At 44.6% G+C, this 16410-nt stretch overlaps 1 protein-coding gene across 1 annotated transcript in view; it reads right to left on the bottom strand.

Moving 5' to 3' along the window:
• Window positions 1-809: 809 nt before the first annotated feature.
• PARP12 (poly(ADP-ribose) polymerase family member 12) overlaps window positions 810-16410 on the bottom strand; it is a 31238-nt gene continuing 15637 nt past the window's right edge. Inside the window, exons 8-12 of the mRNA XM_073323012.2 lie at window positions 13155-13251; window positions 8745-8820; window positions 6405-6535; window positions 4687-4838; window positions 810-3397 (exon numbers count right to left, since the gene is read on the bottom strand). Coding sequence (XP_073179113.1) covers window positions 3087-3397; window positions 4687-4838; window positions 6405-6535; window positions 8745-8820; window positions 13155-13251 — 767 coding nt within the window. The 3' untranslated portion in view covers window positions 810-3086. The remainder of the gene's footprint in view (window positions 3398-4686; window positions 4839-6404; window positions 6536-8744; window positions 8821-13154; window positions 13252-16410) is intronic.

The raw sequence follows: 16410 nt of genomic DNA on the forward strand, positions 1-16410 counted from the left end.
CCCTGGCTGCAGGTATCAGACTTGGCAATAACATAAGATAAAATGCTCACGCCTCTCCTGTCACTCCCCACATGATTCTTCGCTTACTGCTAAGATATGGCTGTTATCAAAGCCCTATAAATCAAGGCAGAAGCTGAATATCACTGCAAGCCTGAAATACTAAGTCAACTGGTAGACTCAGTTTCCATAGTATAGACAACAGGTTGGTCATAAAATGCTGAGGTACCCTACTGTGCTGCAGACTGCATTACTGTCAAGCCAGTTTTCCTTTCAGCCCACCCTCCATATGCCTTCACAGGACAGGGCTGGTGGCAGAAATCCATGTAACCCAACCTCTCTATTATCCCACTCTAGAACACCACTCACGCATGTTCCAGACACTCAAGAGCTATGGCTATCGCTTGAGACAGTCAACATAAGTTTGCATATAATTTAGGTTTCATACGAGGTACCTTTTTTTAAAAGCCAATAATTTCCAACTGCACTGTAAACAGAGAACACTACAGACTCCCTTAGTTTGTAAGAACTTGAACATGAAAGTTCACTAGAACCCAAAAGTGCAATTCATGCTGCTATTTGCAGTACCCAAGATGAAAAAAGCAACAAAGCCTGTTTTTCCCCAGGGTGGAGGGAGAAGCTTCCTCAGCCTTTGAAAACTTACAATAAAAACTGCTCTGCTTTGCATGAAAGACATTCAGTGTGAATCTTTTGTTGCTACTTACCACAGTAAGAAACAAGGATCCACCTAGGTAGAAACATTAAAGAGGGTTAGAGGATACAAAGAGGCCACTATTTGACTCAAACCTTAATCAGTTTTCGGTTCAAAATATTTTAATTTGTATTAAAAAAGAGGAGCCATGCATATTGCCACAGAAGGTAGCATACATACGGCTGGGAAGAAGAAGATTCAATTTCAAACATTAAAAACATCGAGAAATAGGGCTACCGATTGCTTCCAGTTAGACATTTGTTCCTCATAGGCACTTAGAATATATGACTAGCCAATACGTTCACTGTAACTGAAAGACAGCTGCTGTAAGCCCACCATTCCCAGCCATTACAAAGGAGAGCGAGGATCCTGAGTAGTAGTCTCCTCTCTCCAAGCAACGCAAATGTTAAGCTTCAGTCACCAATATCATGATTGTAAATGAGAAATATACAGCTGCTTACGTTTCAAGGTACCAATAAAAGTCATATTATACCCTCCCCTACCAGGACAAACATGTACGGACAGTGAAAGCTTTAGTGGTTCATCCAGAATTGTCACAGCTCTCTAGTTAAAGCATTCATGTGTTAGTTGCAGCAGCGTCATTACATAACTAAGTAGCTCAGCTGTTCACAGCAGGGCATTAGGCACTATAGTTTATTTTGTGTACATATGGACAGTCTTATTGACGTTCAAGGATGGGCAACCTTTAAATCAGTCCTTGCTATGCTTCCAGCTTTAGCACTTGCTTCCAATCTTTACCAGAAGATAGGTAGAGAAGTCAGAAGAGATCCAGGCAGTGTAAGTAACTAGTGATAATCAGAGGCATTATTAGGATTTTGAAGTTTCTTCTGCTCTCCCATATTGCAGCAGGCTTTTGGACAGAGCTTTACCCTGCCCAGAAATACACCCTGGAAGGGAACGTATTAAAAATCTAGGCTTAACTTTTCATTCACACGTTAGTTAACAGGTGGAAGGGGAAAGCTTCCCAGAAGCGAGGAAAGCTCAGAAGTGCAGTTCTATTCTGAAATGCAACTACTGTACGTGAAATGGCACATTTACTCAGTCTATCTGTTCCTTGCATCTATAAGAACTAGAAAGCTGATTTCAGTGTCAGAGTTTTGATTGCTTTTGACTCTTGTTAACATACAGGAATGAACAGAGCCAAGATAAATAGCGAACTAGATTCTATCCTTTCGGATACATCAACAGAATTGTTTTCTATATTCCAATTACAGGACCAATCACTTAAACCTGTATAGCCCCCACAGAATATAGTGGGTTTGCACAGATGTCACTGAAGGCAAACGACATGACCTATGGAACCTTCATTACTGGCATTGATGGAGGAGGAGGAGGAAAGAACCTCACTCAATGCTTAGATCCCCAAGCTGAGTTTGCAGGGCTGACAACAAGGAAAAACAGCCTTGTAAAAACTCTTTTAACCTGGAGCTACAGAGACAATAAACATGATCCCCACACTGATTCTTAAAGAAGAATCATGCTTTTAAAAAAAATGCAAATGTGTATCTATATACCACCTCTGACAACTAGGAACAGATAAGAACAGAAAGCTGTAGCTGCCACATCTCTCACACCATGTCAGAAAAACATCAATCCTACAGGCAAGTCTAAAAGAGAAAAGCGTAAGAAAAAGAGAAGTTCTTAGATCTTTTGCCTGAAGCAGTTCTGCTGGAGAGGAGAAAGAACACACAGCAACTGCTCCGGTGTCCCATCTTACACACCTAAGCTTGCCGCTGTTCCAACCAAATCACCACAAAGCCTGAGTCAAACTCATGTAACTTCACAGATTTAAAGCTTCCTGCGTTATTTTTTTTGTAACCCACATTTGGGGCTTAGCAGGCCTGAGGTATGAGGAGGAGAAACCCTTGGCAAGCAGAGGGATGTAGGTCACCCTGATGTGGTAGCAGTGATCCACAGGAGGGCCATGTGTGCAACAGTCCCCAGGGAACTATTACAAAAATTGCTTGCCCACAAGAAGCCTTGTGCAGATTCTGTCCTGGCAAACTAGTTTCACAGCTAACTTCACTAGGGGAGAACTAATGAAGACATAATTCCTTTTTTAAGCATTTCATATGACATCGCAACCACCTGCTTTTCTATTACTTCATCTCACAGTGCAAGAATGATATGAACATCTACTGGATTTATTAAATCCCCCAGAACAGACTAACAATGGGAAAAACAAGTTAGCCGTACTAGAGAAACTTAGGAATAAAGACTGGATTTTAGAAACTCATAAAAATACTATGTCTTTTCTAAAATTTCTTAAGATACTCAGCCCTGCTTACTGTTACAAGGAGAGGGTAGAGAGTCTACATGTGTAGAAAATGTACACAAAAAACTCTCCTCAGTTAAGTCAATTCCGAAAATAAGCAGCATGTGAAGCCCTTGACAGAGCAGCTGCCACCGCCTGGTCCATGTATTCGATCAGATACTCAGGATAAATCTGATGTTTCTCAAAGATGACGAAGATAGACGGATTCGAAAGGCTATTCACGCAGCTGTCATAGAAATTGTTTCCGCTGTCCTTGGCGGGAGGACGAAGATAGGAAGAGCTACCAAGGGTAAAGTCCCCCACCAAGACCCGAGCCAGAAACATGGTCTTGATGTTTGAGGCCGTCTTGCTATAGTTATCAGAGTACGAGGCATCCCTTGCAAAGTAGCTTCCTGCAGTAGACAAAGATAAAGTTGGTAAGATTGCTGGCTTCCTGGAATACATCGAGAAAACAACCCTAATCTTTACTGAGAGAATCAATCAGAAGCTGGTGAGAGATTTGTAAATAATTTCATGCGTGTTAGGCATCCTTTCCAGCATAATTTATCGTTAGGTATTACCACAATTTGATTTTTCACAAAACATGTTAGATATTACTAGTGTTTTTTTATTTTCTAATTTCTCTTTCTGAGAGTATGCTATTTGCCCCCAAACCCATCCCACCATACATACACACAAAGCTTATAGTAAGTTTTTGGAAGCTTGAAATTGAAGTATCTTTCCTTCCAAAATGTTCTAATCATCATAAGCAACCACTGGGTGAATAAACTCTGGAACGATAGATTAAATGTTTAAAAAATTAAAGCCCATTCTGTTTCACTTGATATGTGGATCCTTTGCTGTAAGCAGGGCAGTGGCAGGGACTGTATCATTTTCCAGGGATGGAAGGAATACTGAAGCAGAGTGTAGTTTACTTGCATGGCATCAGAGACCAACTAAATACCACTTCCTCTTGGGGTTCAGAGAAGACAAGCCGCAGCTCCAGGGGGGAGGAACACAGACAGGCGTAAGGGGGCCAAGAGTGGCACCCCAGCTGGGGCTGGCTGCCAGAGCCAGGAATAGAGCTGGCTGGCACCCCCTTCCCCCTGTGGGGGCTGGCCCACACCCAGACGCACCCCCCCAAACATTACTCTGCACCCGCCCTTGTGGGGCGCCCCTCCCCCCCCACCACAGTTTGCAGACCTCTGGTCTAGTCTGACCTCACGTATGACATAGGGCATAGAACTTCCCCACAATAATTCCTAAAGCAGATCTTTTAGAAAAAACACATCCAATCTTGATTTAAACATTGCCAGTGATGGAGACTCCATCAAACCCCTAGGGAAGTTGTTCCAATAATTAATGACGCTCACTGTTAAAAATTCATACCTTAAATTTGGGTGGGTGACGTGTTGACTGGAAGCATTCCTGTCCCCTCTTCTTTCCACACAAACAAGTGGGTTTACACGGCTGTGTGGAGCACATAGGCCAAGGTCTGCAGAAGTGCCTGAGCTCCAGCTGAGTGTGTTTGTTACATTGCCACATGAAGTGGTTAACATTAACACTACCCACTTAAGCATACAGGTAATACCTAGCTCAGGTGAATGCCTCTTCCCTCTGCCATTCTCCAGTTCCAACTACTGCTGGGCTAGAGAAAGTTCTCTCTAAATCAAGGTTAGCAGAGCACAAGCTCGAGAACTACCTTTGCCATAAGCTGTCCCATGAAGACCACAGATTCTCCAGTCAAAGTTCTGCTGGCAGATGGCATCGATATGCTTTTTACTGGTCCCATGAAATAAGAGTCTTTCACACACATCTTTTCCTCCATTAGTCTTCAGCATTTGCTCTTTCTGCCTGTAATAAAAAGCATCGTCAAAATTCCACAGTGCAGAGCCAGATTATTTTAGCCAAACAGGTTCCAATGAGGTAGGCACTCAGATTATTTGTGATGAGTGTTACAGAGTGCTCAGATTTTGCAAAATATTTTAATACTTTTTTAAATTTGAGTAATTGCACAAAAGTATGCTTTTAAAAAGGCCTGCTTTAAACAGAAACAGAAGCGAGATGCACCATGTACTCAAATATACCTGTGTAAGAATTTATAAGGCTCTAACTGTAGCCAAGAATAGAAACATTAGTCTTCCTTCCCAGCTAGTTGGATAAATATCTTGTGGGGGGGGTTGGAGGTGGAATATCCCATGTACACCTTACTGACGGAAAGCCTAGTCAGAGGGGAGTTTGAAGTCATTCTGAACACTTGCAGAAATTCCCTAAACTAGAACTGTGGAAGTTCTGTATGACGGGGTGTACCAACCCTGCACTGGGCCAACTGGGACGGACCAATCACTGTGGGCCCAGGAGGCCACGCCCTCTTTCCCCTGCTGCACATGCTGCAAGTGGAAGAGCCAGATAACAGGAGGCAGCCCAGCTCAGTCAGCGCTGGCTGTGGAGGAAGAGGGATGTGTACTGCAGGCTCCTCCAGAGGGGCCAGTGACGGTCCAAGCTGCAGAGCCCATGGACCCAGATTATGCTGCGGGCAACTTGCCAACTGTGGAGGTTGATGGGGATGCCAAGCCGCCACCAGCTGAGGAGATGCCTGGGATGCAATTTGTGGTAGGAAGTGACCCAGGGGATGTAGTAGAAGCTGATGCCAAAACCCTTAGCGGGGAAGTCCCCAGCTTCATAGGGCCCTGGGTCAGAACCTGGTGGAGTGGGAGGGACTGAGGTCCCCTACCACACCCCACAGACCAGTAGGCGTGGCTGCTGTTTGCTCTCGGTCCCAGTCCAGAGGCTCAGGGACTACTACTCTGTCCTGTCCCGCCCAGGGGCTGCAGGCTGATTGCTGTTCTGCCCTGCCCAGAGGGTCAGAATCCCACCTGCAACTGCCTACCCCAGCCAGGAGTCTCACGGGCTACTGACTGTTTGCTCGCTCAGCCCTGCCCAGGGTCCAGAGCCCACCACACTGCAATTACCTTATCTAACAGGGAAACTCGACAACTGGGTGATGGGGTGTACCAGCCCTGCCCTGGGCCAAAGGGGTGGCCCAGCTCGACAAATAGTGCCTCCCGTCACACTCTTGTCATTTGCACTTGCAGATCTCCTTCACTGGCTGCCAAACCTCAGTTCTTGTGAAATGCTACTCATGGGAGATAATGCCTCTCCCCATCTGCAAGCAGTATCTCAGGGAGATGGGCTACTCCCACAGAGGGCTCTGAATAGCCGAGTAACCGCCATCTTGCCTGAGTTCTGCCTCAGCCAGCTGCAGATCTCAGCTAAGCAGTGGTCAAGCAAGTTCTAAAAAGCAGCTGTGCAGCAGTTTACATGGCTGCATACTGGCTTCTCACACAGGATTCTGAACATAATCAATAGCAGCACGTACTAACACCATGAAAATATACCAGAGCAACATTTTACACGTACCACTGATACACTTTCCAAAGAGTCGGGTTCTGAATTCTCTGAATCTCTTGAATGACTGTTTTGGGCATTGTGCGCTGAAAGTCAGCCTGGACCTTCTTGTATTCGTCAGACGAGCTGAGAAGTTTGATCAGCTGTAAAAGAAAATATATATAAACCAATCTCCTATCTTTTACAGAGCCATCATAAACCACCACATTATTACTGCTCAAGTCCTGAATGTGGGTCAGGGGGAGAGTGGTTCCTGCTTGTATTTTACCTTAGAAACACCATGAAATCAGCTTGAGCCTTCCTACTTTTATTGGAAGATTTGTTGAGGGTTTGTTGAGTGGGGGAATATTGTGAGTTGAAGATTCAACAAAAAACTTTCTTTCTCCAATATGTCAATCACAGTAGCCAAATAGAGCTGGGGGAGGAGGAAGTCACAAAACATTTGTCAACATTTTTCCTTTTTTATTTCAAATTTTTGAAATGTGAAAAATTTCCCTCTACTAAATAGATGTTTAAAAAGCAAGACAAAAACCCCTACACAATTTAAGAAACTACCTCCTCCTCTCCATTGCTTGGCTTCATAATCAGGAACAAAAAGCCCAACCTTCCCCCCCTCTTTAGATCATCTTTAATGTCCTGCCTTAGGAACAACGTGCCTATCACCGCCTGCCAGTACACCCTACGGTGAAAACAAAATGCTGCACTCTCACCTGCTCCACCCGAGAACAGAAGTAAAATAAGTTTGCCTCACCACCCAAAGCTATCTTGTATTGCTGAATTTAGTGCTAGTGCCCAAGAATGCATGAGCCCTTGGACCACAACCAAACGGAAAAAGAAGACAGCAGAACCAAAATAAAATAAAGGCACTGAAAAGCCTTGTGGGTCTGCCTCCCCTCTTTGATTGCGGGACGTTAACCAGCTGTTGTCTCTAGGTTAATATAGTCACTGCTTCTTGATTAGGCCAAAGCCCTGAGCAATAAGGGACGTACAAGTGAGCCCTTGCACGCCTATCAAGCCCCGCTGTCTTCAGCAAAGCTCTTGCAGGTACAAAGATCCACTTTCCCCATGTCAGTGTGATAGCAGGCACAAGATTGCAATTACTAATATAGTAAGTACATCATGTAAGGGATGGTCATCTACAAGGGAACATGCAACACTGAAATGAAGGTTGGTTACCTGTAACAGGAGCTCAAGATGGCTCTGCATATTCACACACATGAAATAATGCACCACCACATGGTGCCTTGCAGTAGAACCTTCTTCTAGCAGCGTCAGCTAGAGCACTTTTACAGCACCCCCCTATCAGTATCACGGACACAGAACCTTTGACTGATCCATCAGATTCAGACAGCTCTGATGCATAGAAATCAGCACTGCTAACAGTGGCTGCTTTGCTCTTGTGCCTCATTTCCTTTGGTGTCACAACGGCTGTAATTGAAGGCACTGACGACTCCAGTTATGACACACTGATGAAATTCATCTTCCTGGAACCGGTAGTGGACATTGAAGCCAACTCCATTCCTGCAGTTGCAGAGTTCTGAAACAGCTGGAAAGCAGTATGGCACAAGGTACGGAACTGGGAAGAGTAACCGAACTGTCGCTCATTCTTTCCATGAGAACTGGGGCAGTGGTATCCGACCATGCGACCCTCGGTCCAGCCCTATACAGCCTTACAGGAGCTGCAGGGACCAGATACGGCCCCGACAGAGGATGCGGCTTCTTGGAACCCTTCAGTCTTTTGCTGCTGGGAACCACGGGTGCCAAGACTAGCCTTATGGATCTCAGATTGGAGGGATTGGATCCAGAGGGTCTGGCCTTGAGGGCTTCTTTCAGGACAAGGAGATGCAGGTGAATCGCCCTATCCTCACATGCTCTGGGAGTTAAGATCCACCCAAAAGGTGAATGTTCTTCTTCTAGGCACCACACGCAGTCATCAGATGCCATGAAGACAGCCAAGCAGGAAGCGCACCTCTTAAATCACAGCTTCTTTTGTTTCCTCAATTCCACCATAACACAGAATCAAATAAGATCACGCACTAAACTGGCCACTAACACTAACACAACAGAAGCTTCGGTTCTAAAGAGGTTCACATTGTCCAGGCCCGCAGTTGGAAGGAAATGAGGTGGTGAGGGCACTCTGCCCCTTATAAAGCCTCACCCTCAGAATGTGACAACGCCGAGGGGAGGGGCATGAGAACACTCTAGCTGATACCGGTAGAAGAAGTTCTATCAGAAATCACCATACAGTGATGCGATATCCCATAAGCGGGAATATGCCGAGTCTCTCGAAGAAGAGCCTACCTTTTAAGAAAGCTGTATGTGGTCAGACAGAAAAACTTAAGAGCTCCGTACCTGGTATCCCAATTCTGGTAAAGCTGATTTGTCCCAGTGAGCTGGAATGGATTCTTCCTGCGAATGCTCAGCATCACTGTATATTACAAGAGAGGAGGAGTTGTTGTTTTTTAAAATCATATTTAAGGGTATTACATTAGAAAGAGTTTTGCCTAATTTAGAATAAATAAAAGGTAACGCAATATATCTAAACATTTCAAAACTATCTTCAGTTCAGCATGCGTAACATATCCTGTCAAAAAAGTGTTCCAAACCTCATGTCAGTTAATTAGGAATGGAGGCCCCAAGTCATCAAAGCACTTTGGTACATATCTGACTTTAAGCATGAGAGGAGCCCTATTGATTTCAATGGGAACTATTTCCATGCTTAGAGTTGGGTATGCGCCTAAGTGCTTTGCTGAACTGGGACCTGAGCACATAAAATGACAGAAAAGCACTCAGTGTCAATTGTTGGTATGAGTTGCATCTCCAAACTGAGCTCAAACTACCAATAGTTCTGGTGTAGGTCATCAGTTCTCACACAAAGCCAATATTTAGGGGTTAAGTCTCTTTTGTTACCATTAAGCTCACTTTGCTTGGGCCTTCTGCAGTTTTGAGTCCCAGTCTCCACTAGGTGAGCTTTTATGGTTTCCCTCCTACTGAGTATAAACAATCTGCCATTACACATCCAATTCCACCTGCCTAATCAGGACTCAACCATTTGGGGGAGGGATAGCTCAGTGGTTTGAGCATTGGCCTGCTAAACCCAGGGTTGTGAGTTCCATCCTTGAGGGGGCCACTTGGGATCTGGGGCAAAAATTGGGGATTGGTCCTGCTTTGAGCAGGGGGTTGGACTAGATGACCTCCTGAGGTCCCTTCCAACTCTGGCATTCTATATATGATATTTCCAAACATAACAGGTTAGAGATAGGGGTTTCATACTGATATCAGAGCATTATGTGAAAAGACTGAAATAATGAGCATATAAGCTTCCCCCGACATGAACTCCTGTACTGCTTCAGAATACCAAAACGTTATTTTCTAGTCCCTAACAGCCACAATATCAAGTTTGTCTTCAAATCCTGCTTGAAGCCGATAGCAACAAAAGCATGATTGGGGCACCTATTATGTATGCATCACAGTGGTTAGGAAACATTTCAGCATCACAAATGCATTGTGCTTTAGTTCTCATTTACAAAAAACTAAACCATATATCACCATCATAAACTCATTTACCCAAAAGAACATGTTTAGCTAAGTTACTACACTATTTTACCTTAGGAGGTACAAATGCCCATCATCATTTTTGCACCATTTCCTAATCCTCCCAAATACTATACTCCATTATTACTTCCCATCAAGTCACTGACCTGAATCCTGCTGATGGGCTCTGCCCCTTCCTACCAGCTCCTTGTGGCCTATGCTTGCCAGATTATCAATTGACTCCAGCAATGAATGACTCCATTTAGAGTCTAACTAGAAGGTGTGAACAAAAAACCACCCACTCAACTGGATAATTATTTCCCCCCCATAGCTGTAGCTTTAAAACACTGCCATACTAGTTTTAGTTGGGACTGGACACAGATACTTAAGTAACAGTGAGAAAGGCTGTTTCTGTTACCAACGACTCAAAGGTTTATTTTGTGTGTTTTATAGGCACCAAGTACTATATATATATATAGAGAGAGAGAGATCTAAAGAAATCATAGAATCATAGAATATCAGGGTTGGAAGGGACCTCAGGAGGTCATCTAATCCAACCCCCTGCTCAAAGCAGGACCAATCCCCAATTAAATCATTCCAGCCAGGGCTTTGTCAAGCCTGACCTTAAAAACTTCTAAGGAAAGAGATTCTACCACCTCCCTAGGTAACGCATTCCAGTGTTTCACCACCCTCCTAGTGAAAAAGTTTTTCCTAATATCCAACCTAAACCTCCCCCACTGCAACTTGAGACCATTACTCCTTGTCCTGTCCTCTTCTATCACTGAGAATAGTCTAGAACCATCCTCTCTGGAACCACCTCTCAGGTAGCTGAAAGCAGCTATCAAATCCCCCCTCATTCTTCTCTTCTGCAGACTAAACAATCCCAGTTCCCTCAGCCTCTCCTCATAAGTCATGTGTTCCAGACCCCTAATCATTTTTGTTGCCCTTCGCTGGACTCTCTCCAATTTATCCACATCCTTCTTGTGGTGTGGGGCCCAAAACTGGACACAGTACTCCAGATGAGGCCTCACCAATGTCGAATAGAGGGGAACGATCATGTCCCTCGATCTGCTCGCTATGCCCCTACTTATACATCCCAAAATGCCATTGGCCTTCTTGGCAACAAGGGCACACTGCTGACTCATATCCAGCTTCTCGTCCACTGTCACCCCTAGGTCCTTTTCCGCAGAACTGCTGCCTAGCCATTCGGTCCCTAGTCTGTAGCTGTGCATTGGGTTCTTCCGTCCTAAGTGCAGGACCCTGCACTTATCCTTATTGAACCTCATCAGATTTCTTTTGGCCCAAACCTCCAATTTGTCTAGGTCCCTCTGTATCCTATCCCTGTCCTCCAGCGTATCTACCACTCCTCCCAGTTTAGTATCATCCGCAAATTTGCTGAGAGTGCAATCCACACCATCCTCCAGATCATTTATGAAGATATTGAACAAAACCGGCCCCAGGACCGACCCCTGGGACACTCCACTTGACACCGGCTGCCATCTAGACATGGAGCCATTGATCACTACCCGTTGAGCCCGACAATCTAGCCAACTTTCTACCCACCTTATAGTGCATTCATCCAGCCCATACTTCTTTAACTTGCTGACAAGAATACTGTGGGAGACCGTGTCAAAAGCTTTGCTAAAGTCAAGAAACAATACATCCACTGCTTTCCCTTCATCCACAGAACCAGTAATCTCATCATAGAAGGCGATTAGATTAGTCAGGCATGACCTTCCCTTGGTGAATCCATGCTGACTGTTCCTGATCACTTTCCTCTCGTGTAAGTGCTTCAGGATTGATTCTTTGAGGACCTGCTCCATGATTTTTCCGGGGACTGAGGTGAGGCTGACTGGCCTGTAGTTCCCAGGATCCTCCTTCTTCCCCTTTTTAAAGATTGGCACTACATTAGCCTTTTTCCAGTCATCCGGGACTTCCCCCGTTCGCCACGAGTTTTCAAAGATAATGGCCAATGGCTCTGCAATCACAGCCGCCAATTCCTTCAGCACTCTCGGATGCAACTCGTCCGGCCCCATGGACTTGTGCACGTCCAGCTTTTCTAAATAGTCCCTAACCACCTCTTTCTCCACAGAGGGCTGGCCATCTACTCCCCATGTTGTGATGCCCAGCGCAGCAGTCTGGGAGCTGTCCTTGTTAGTGAAGACAGAGGCAAAAAAAGCATTGAGCACATTAGCTTTTTCCACATCCTCTGTCACTAGGTTGCCTCCCTCATTCAGTAAGGGGCCCACACTTTCCTTGGCTTTCTTCTTGTTGCCAACATACCTGAAGAAACCCTTCTTGTTACTCTTGACATCTCTTGCTAGCTGCAGCTCCAGGTGCAATTTGGCCCTCCTGATTTCATTCCTACATGCCCAAGCAATATTTTTATACTCTTCCCTGGTCATATGTCCAACCTTCCACTTCTTGTAAGTTTTTTTTTATGTTTAAGATCCGCTAGGATTTCACCGTTAAGCCAAGCTGGTCGCCTGCCATATTTACTATTCTTTCAACTCATCGGGATGGTTTGTCCCTGTAACCTCAACAGGGATTCCTTGAAATACAGCCAGCTCTCCTGGACTCCTTTCCCCTTCATGTTAGTCCCCCAGGGGATCCTACCCATCCATTCCCTGAGGGAGTCGAAGTCTGCTTTCCTGAAGTCCAGGGTCCATATCCTGCTGCTTACCTTTCTTCCCTGTGTCAGTATCCTGAACTCAACCAACTCATGTGGGTTATTACATACAGAAATTAATCCTTGCTTACCTTCACATTTGTTGAATTCTATCTGAAATTGCTCTCAGTTTTCAGACACATTCCATCCTACCTCACTATTATTATAATTAACATTTATAGTGCAGTAGTGCCTAGATGTCTCAGACATTTCACGGCCCCATTGTGCCAGCTCCTTTACAGCCATATTCAACAAAAGACCCTGCCCCCAAAGAACTGACCTCTCTCCCATCTGCTTATGCAACCTTTTTCATCTTGATCCAGCCTCTTCTCAGTCAGGTAGGGTGTTCGGGACCCATAGGTACAGCCATATCTAAAACTCTTTCCACTTCACATACACTCCTCGCTTTCCCTCCAAGAGTATCAATTCCTCTTACAAATTGTCTTAAAAACACTCTTTTTACTTTTGCTTAGTACTCACACTCTCTCTGCAAGACACTGCATAGTACTGCATGAATACAAATGTAGCCACCACCTCAGAGTAGAGTAGCTGTAGTTTACCTGGTTCTCCGTTTTTCCACATCTTGCGGGGAGATGAATTTGGGTCTCCTGCAAACCTCTCTCTGTGTCTTATAGCGAAGGTTTCTCTGATTCATGGCTGAAAACACAGCACAGACAGCAAATTTCTCTTTCAACAATCTTCACGTTTGGGGCAAAATTCTCCATTAAGACACTCTGCCAAGACTGCCACCTAACGATGCCAATGTCCCACTCTTACTACATGCAGCAAACTCCCATTTGCGTCACAGACTACAGGAGCCAAGGTCTACTATGTAGATCAAATAGGAGAATTCTGACTCAAATTTTTTTTTTTAAAATAGGTTTGCTCTGAAATCTAGAGGAAATGACAGATACTTCACTTCACTTTCTAGGGCTATGGAGAGAATGGATGTATCATAGGTAGCAGTTGTGGAAGTGTCCCCACACTGTTCTGATCGTGTGCTTCAACCTTCACCTGGAAGAACCACCTCTATAGAATGGGTAGCTGCATTCTTCACACTCAGGTTTCAGCCTCTCCCTAAACGCTGTCAACAAAGGCCACAATGTGTGTGGACACCTCTCTCCCCTTACAGCTATACTTGGACCATTAACTCTTCAAATAGGGTACCAAACAGCCGTCACAGGCCACCAACTTTCATTGACTGGCAACACATGGTAGCCTGGATTTGAACCAATGACCCAGGAATGAAAGACTTCACTACAGGGACTCTAACAGCACAGTTATGCTGGCATAACCCCACAGCTCAGATGGAAGGGGCTTTTCCCCCATTGCTGCAGGAACTTAACCTCCTTGAGTGACAGTAACATTCTTCTGTCAATCTAGCTGCATCTACACTTGGGGTTAAGTCAGCACAGTTATGACTCTCAGGTATGTGGATTTTTCAGACCCTGAGCAATGCAGCTGCATTGACCTAAACTGTGTGTGTGTCTACAAGGCCTTTGTATCGCATTTACTGTCCCTAAACAAAACCCAAAAAAATCCAGGCTCCTAGATTTTTAAATATAAATAAAAACAGAAACCTTATTTTTGGAAAACAAGCCAGAATGTTATACCATTTGGGCTGTCCAGGCAAAGATGTCTGTATTTGTTCACAAAAATAAAGAGCTGGATTGAAGGAACAATCCCCACTGGTTACTCGAGTATTTCTAAGGAACTGACCTACAATAGCTTAATTTCTTGCAGAGGTAACTGGCTTTCATCTGATGCTCTTAGCACACTAAAAATACACAGATATGGCCTCTACAAGCTAAGTAACTTGCTCATGATACTTGGAAGAATGAGGATGCTTTCTAATAAATGGTCTTAAAGGAAAACTGCACCCATTCTGCATCATGCTTACGAACAATAAAGTGACTTTTTAAAAGGGTGGTCATAGTTCCCAATTTTTTATTCTATTTCTTTCTTTCTCTCTCTATTTCTTTCTTTAAAGTAGAAAGTTTCAGTTGCGTTTCCCATCCTGATCAAACTTTTATTTTTTGGCTTTCAGTTCTCAGCCTCCACTTCCTGAATGAAGAAGTGTCTAATGATGCAAGACCCAGAACTACCAAAGCTTTATGACAACACCGCAAATTCCCTCCCCACACCTTTGGAGTGCAGGAGACAATCCAGGAAGAGAAAGGAGGTACGTCAGGGAAGAGGTAATGCGGCTGTGGAATTTTTAATCCAGCAATTCTGCTCACCACATTAGCAGAGGGACACAAATTAGAACAGGCCAGAGGTCTACCCTAGACCATGCCTGGGGCCAAACCAAGCCCTGGCTGTCCCTAATACAGGGAGCTGTAAGTCACCTCCCCTTTGTCCACATGCTGGTCCAGGGCCAGCACAGTGATAAACTTTCCTTCTGGTGCCTGCATAAGGATACATGGTTTTTCAGAGTCATCCTCTTATCCAGGGCTTGTACGCTACCTGACCATGTACTGCAACTGTTGTCAAGTCATACCACCAAATGGATACTATCATCCCCAACCAGATTTTAAAAAAGGATGGGGTCTCTCTTTCAGGGAAAGAGAGAGAGAGAGAGAGAAAAAGAGGCTCCGCAGGGAAAACCCCTAGAATTGCTAAGCTTGGGGAGTAAGCTCAGAGTGAAGTTTACATTGTATTAAGTTACCAGAAAGTAGTTTAGGTAGGAGTTTTATACTCTCTTCAGAGCAGGATGGGAACTCCATGCTACTTACAGGTGTATAGACTGAGTTCCAGCATAACTTCCAGTAGGAAGTTCATGTTTCCCTTTTGCCTCTTTTTCTGGGTAGAAGGCAACAGTAGCAGAGAGTCAAGCATACACTAGTACTAGCGAGTCTGAGTGGAGCCAGATGACCAGTCCAGGTGGTTTGTGCTTCTCCAAGGGTATGGATAGCAGGTCTGGGGAAGAGGTGAGAAGGGGAGTAAATTCTCATAAGAGGGGATAATTAGTGGTCTTAGCTTCAAGTTTGAGTATCTGGTCACCTTTGAAGCACTGCTTTAAGTTCTGACATGGTTAACCCGCTACTTCATCTTTCCCAGGCAGACAGAGCCATAGTCTGGCCACTCTGCTTGCTAGCAACCTACACTCCAGCTCTTCGGGATTACAGAGCAGCCCGTTGGTGGCTGTGGGAAAGCTACTTTAAGTTAGGGTAGGCCTTAAGACTGCTCTAATTTATACTGGATGTCATGCTAGCCTCTGGAACAGGCCAGAATCAGCATGAAGCCAGGGCTTCTGTCCTTTGCCCTGCAAGAGAGATTCAGGTGTATAAAACTTCACACCTGAAACTAGATTCCTGGAGAAAGCAGCAGAGGGGGAAGTTTATTATTTGTGGCAATGGTTCCACAATAACCTCCTGGTAAAACACTAAGTAACGACTGTCTGGACTCTATGCCAAACCTATCTTCAACTAGGAAATGGATGCATGATTTAAAACAAAGACAAAAAAACATTCATCTTATTTTAAGCCCAGTTCTGGGGGGTGGCTGGCTGGCTCTAAAAGGACATTTGTGGCATTAACAGAGAAAGAGCCACATGGAAGAGATTAAGAAGTGCCCAGCCTGCCTAATAGTGATTTAACAGCGGTGGGAGCAATATGTAAATAACGTTTAAGATTTATAAACTAAAAAAAGCAAAGGCTTTCTTCTCCTTAAACCAGTAGTGAGAGAACCTGGAAACTGGTTTGCAGTCTATTCCTTAGGGCTCATTACTTTCCATAACCAGAATGAGAAATCCATGAGAAAAGACTAAGCTAGTTTTCAGGCTTCTTTACTCGTGGCTAAAGAAAAGTAAGCTTT

The sequence above is a fragment of the Lepidochelys kempii genome, chromosome 1, assembly GCF_965140285.1.
Source record: "Lepidochelys kempii isolate rLepKem1 chromosome 1, rLepKem1.hap1, whole genome shotgun sequence".
Taxonomy (NCBI): domain Eukaryota; kingdom Metazoa; phylum Chordata; order Testudines; family Cheloniidae; genus Lepidochelys; species Lepidochelys kempii.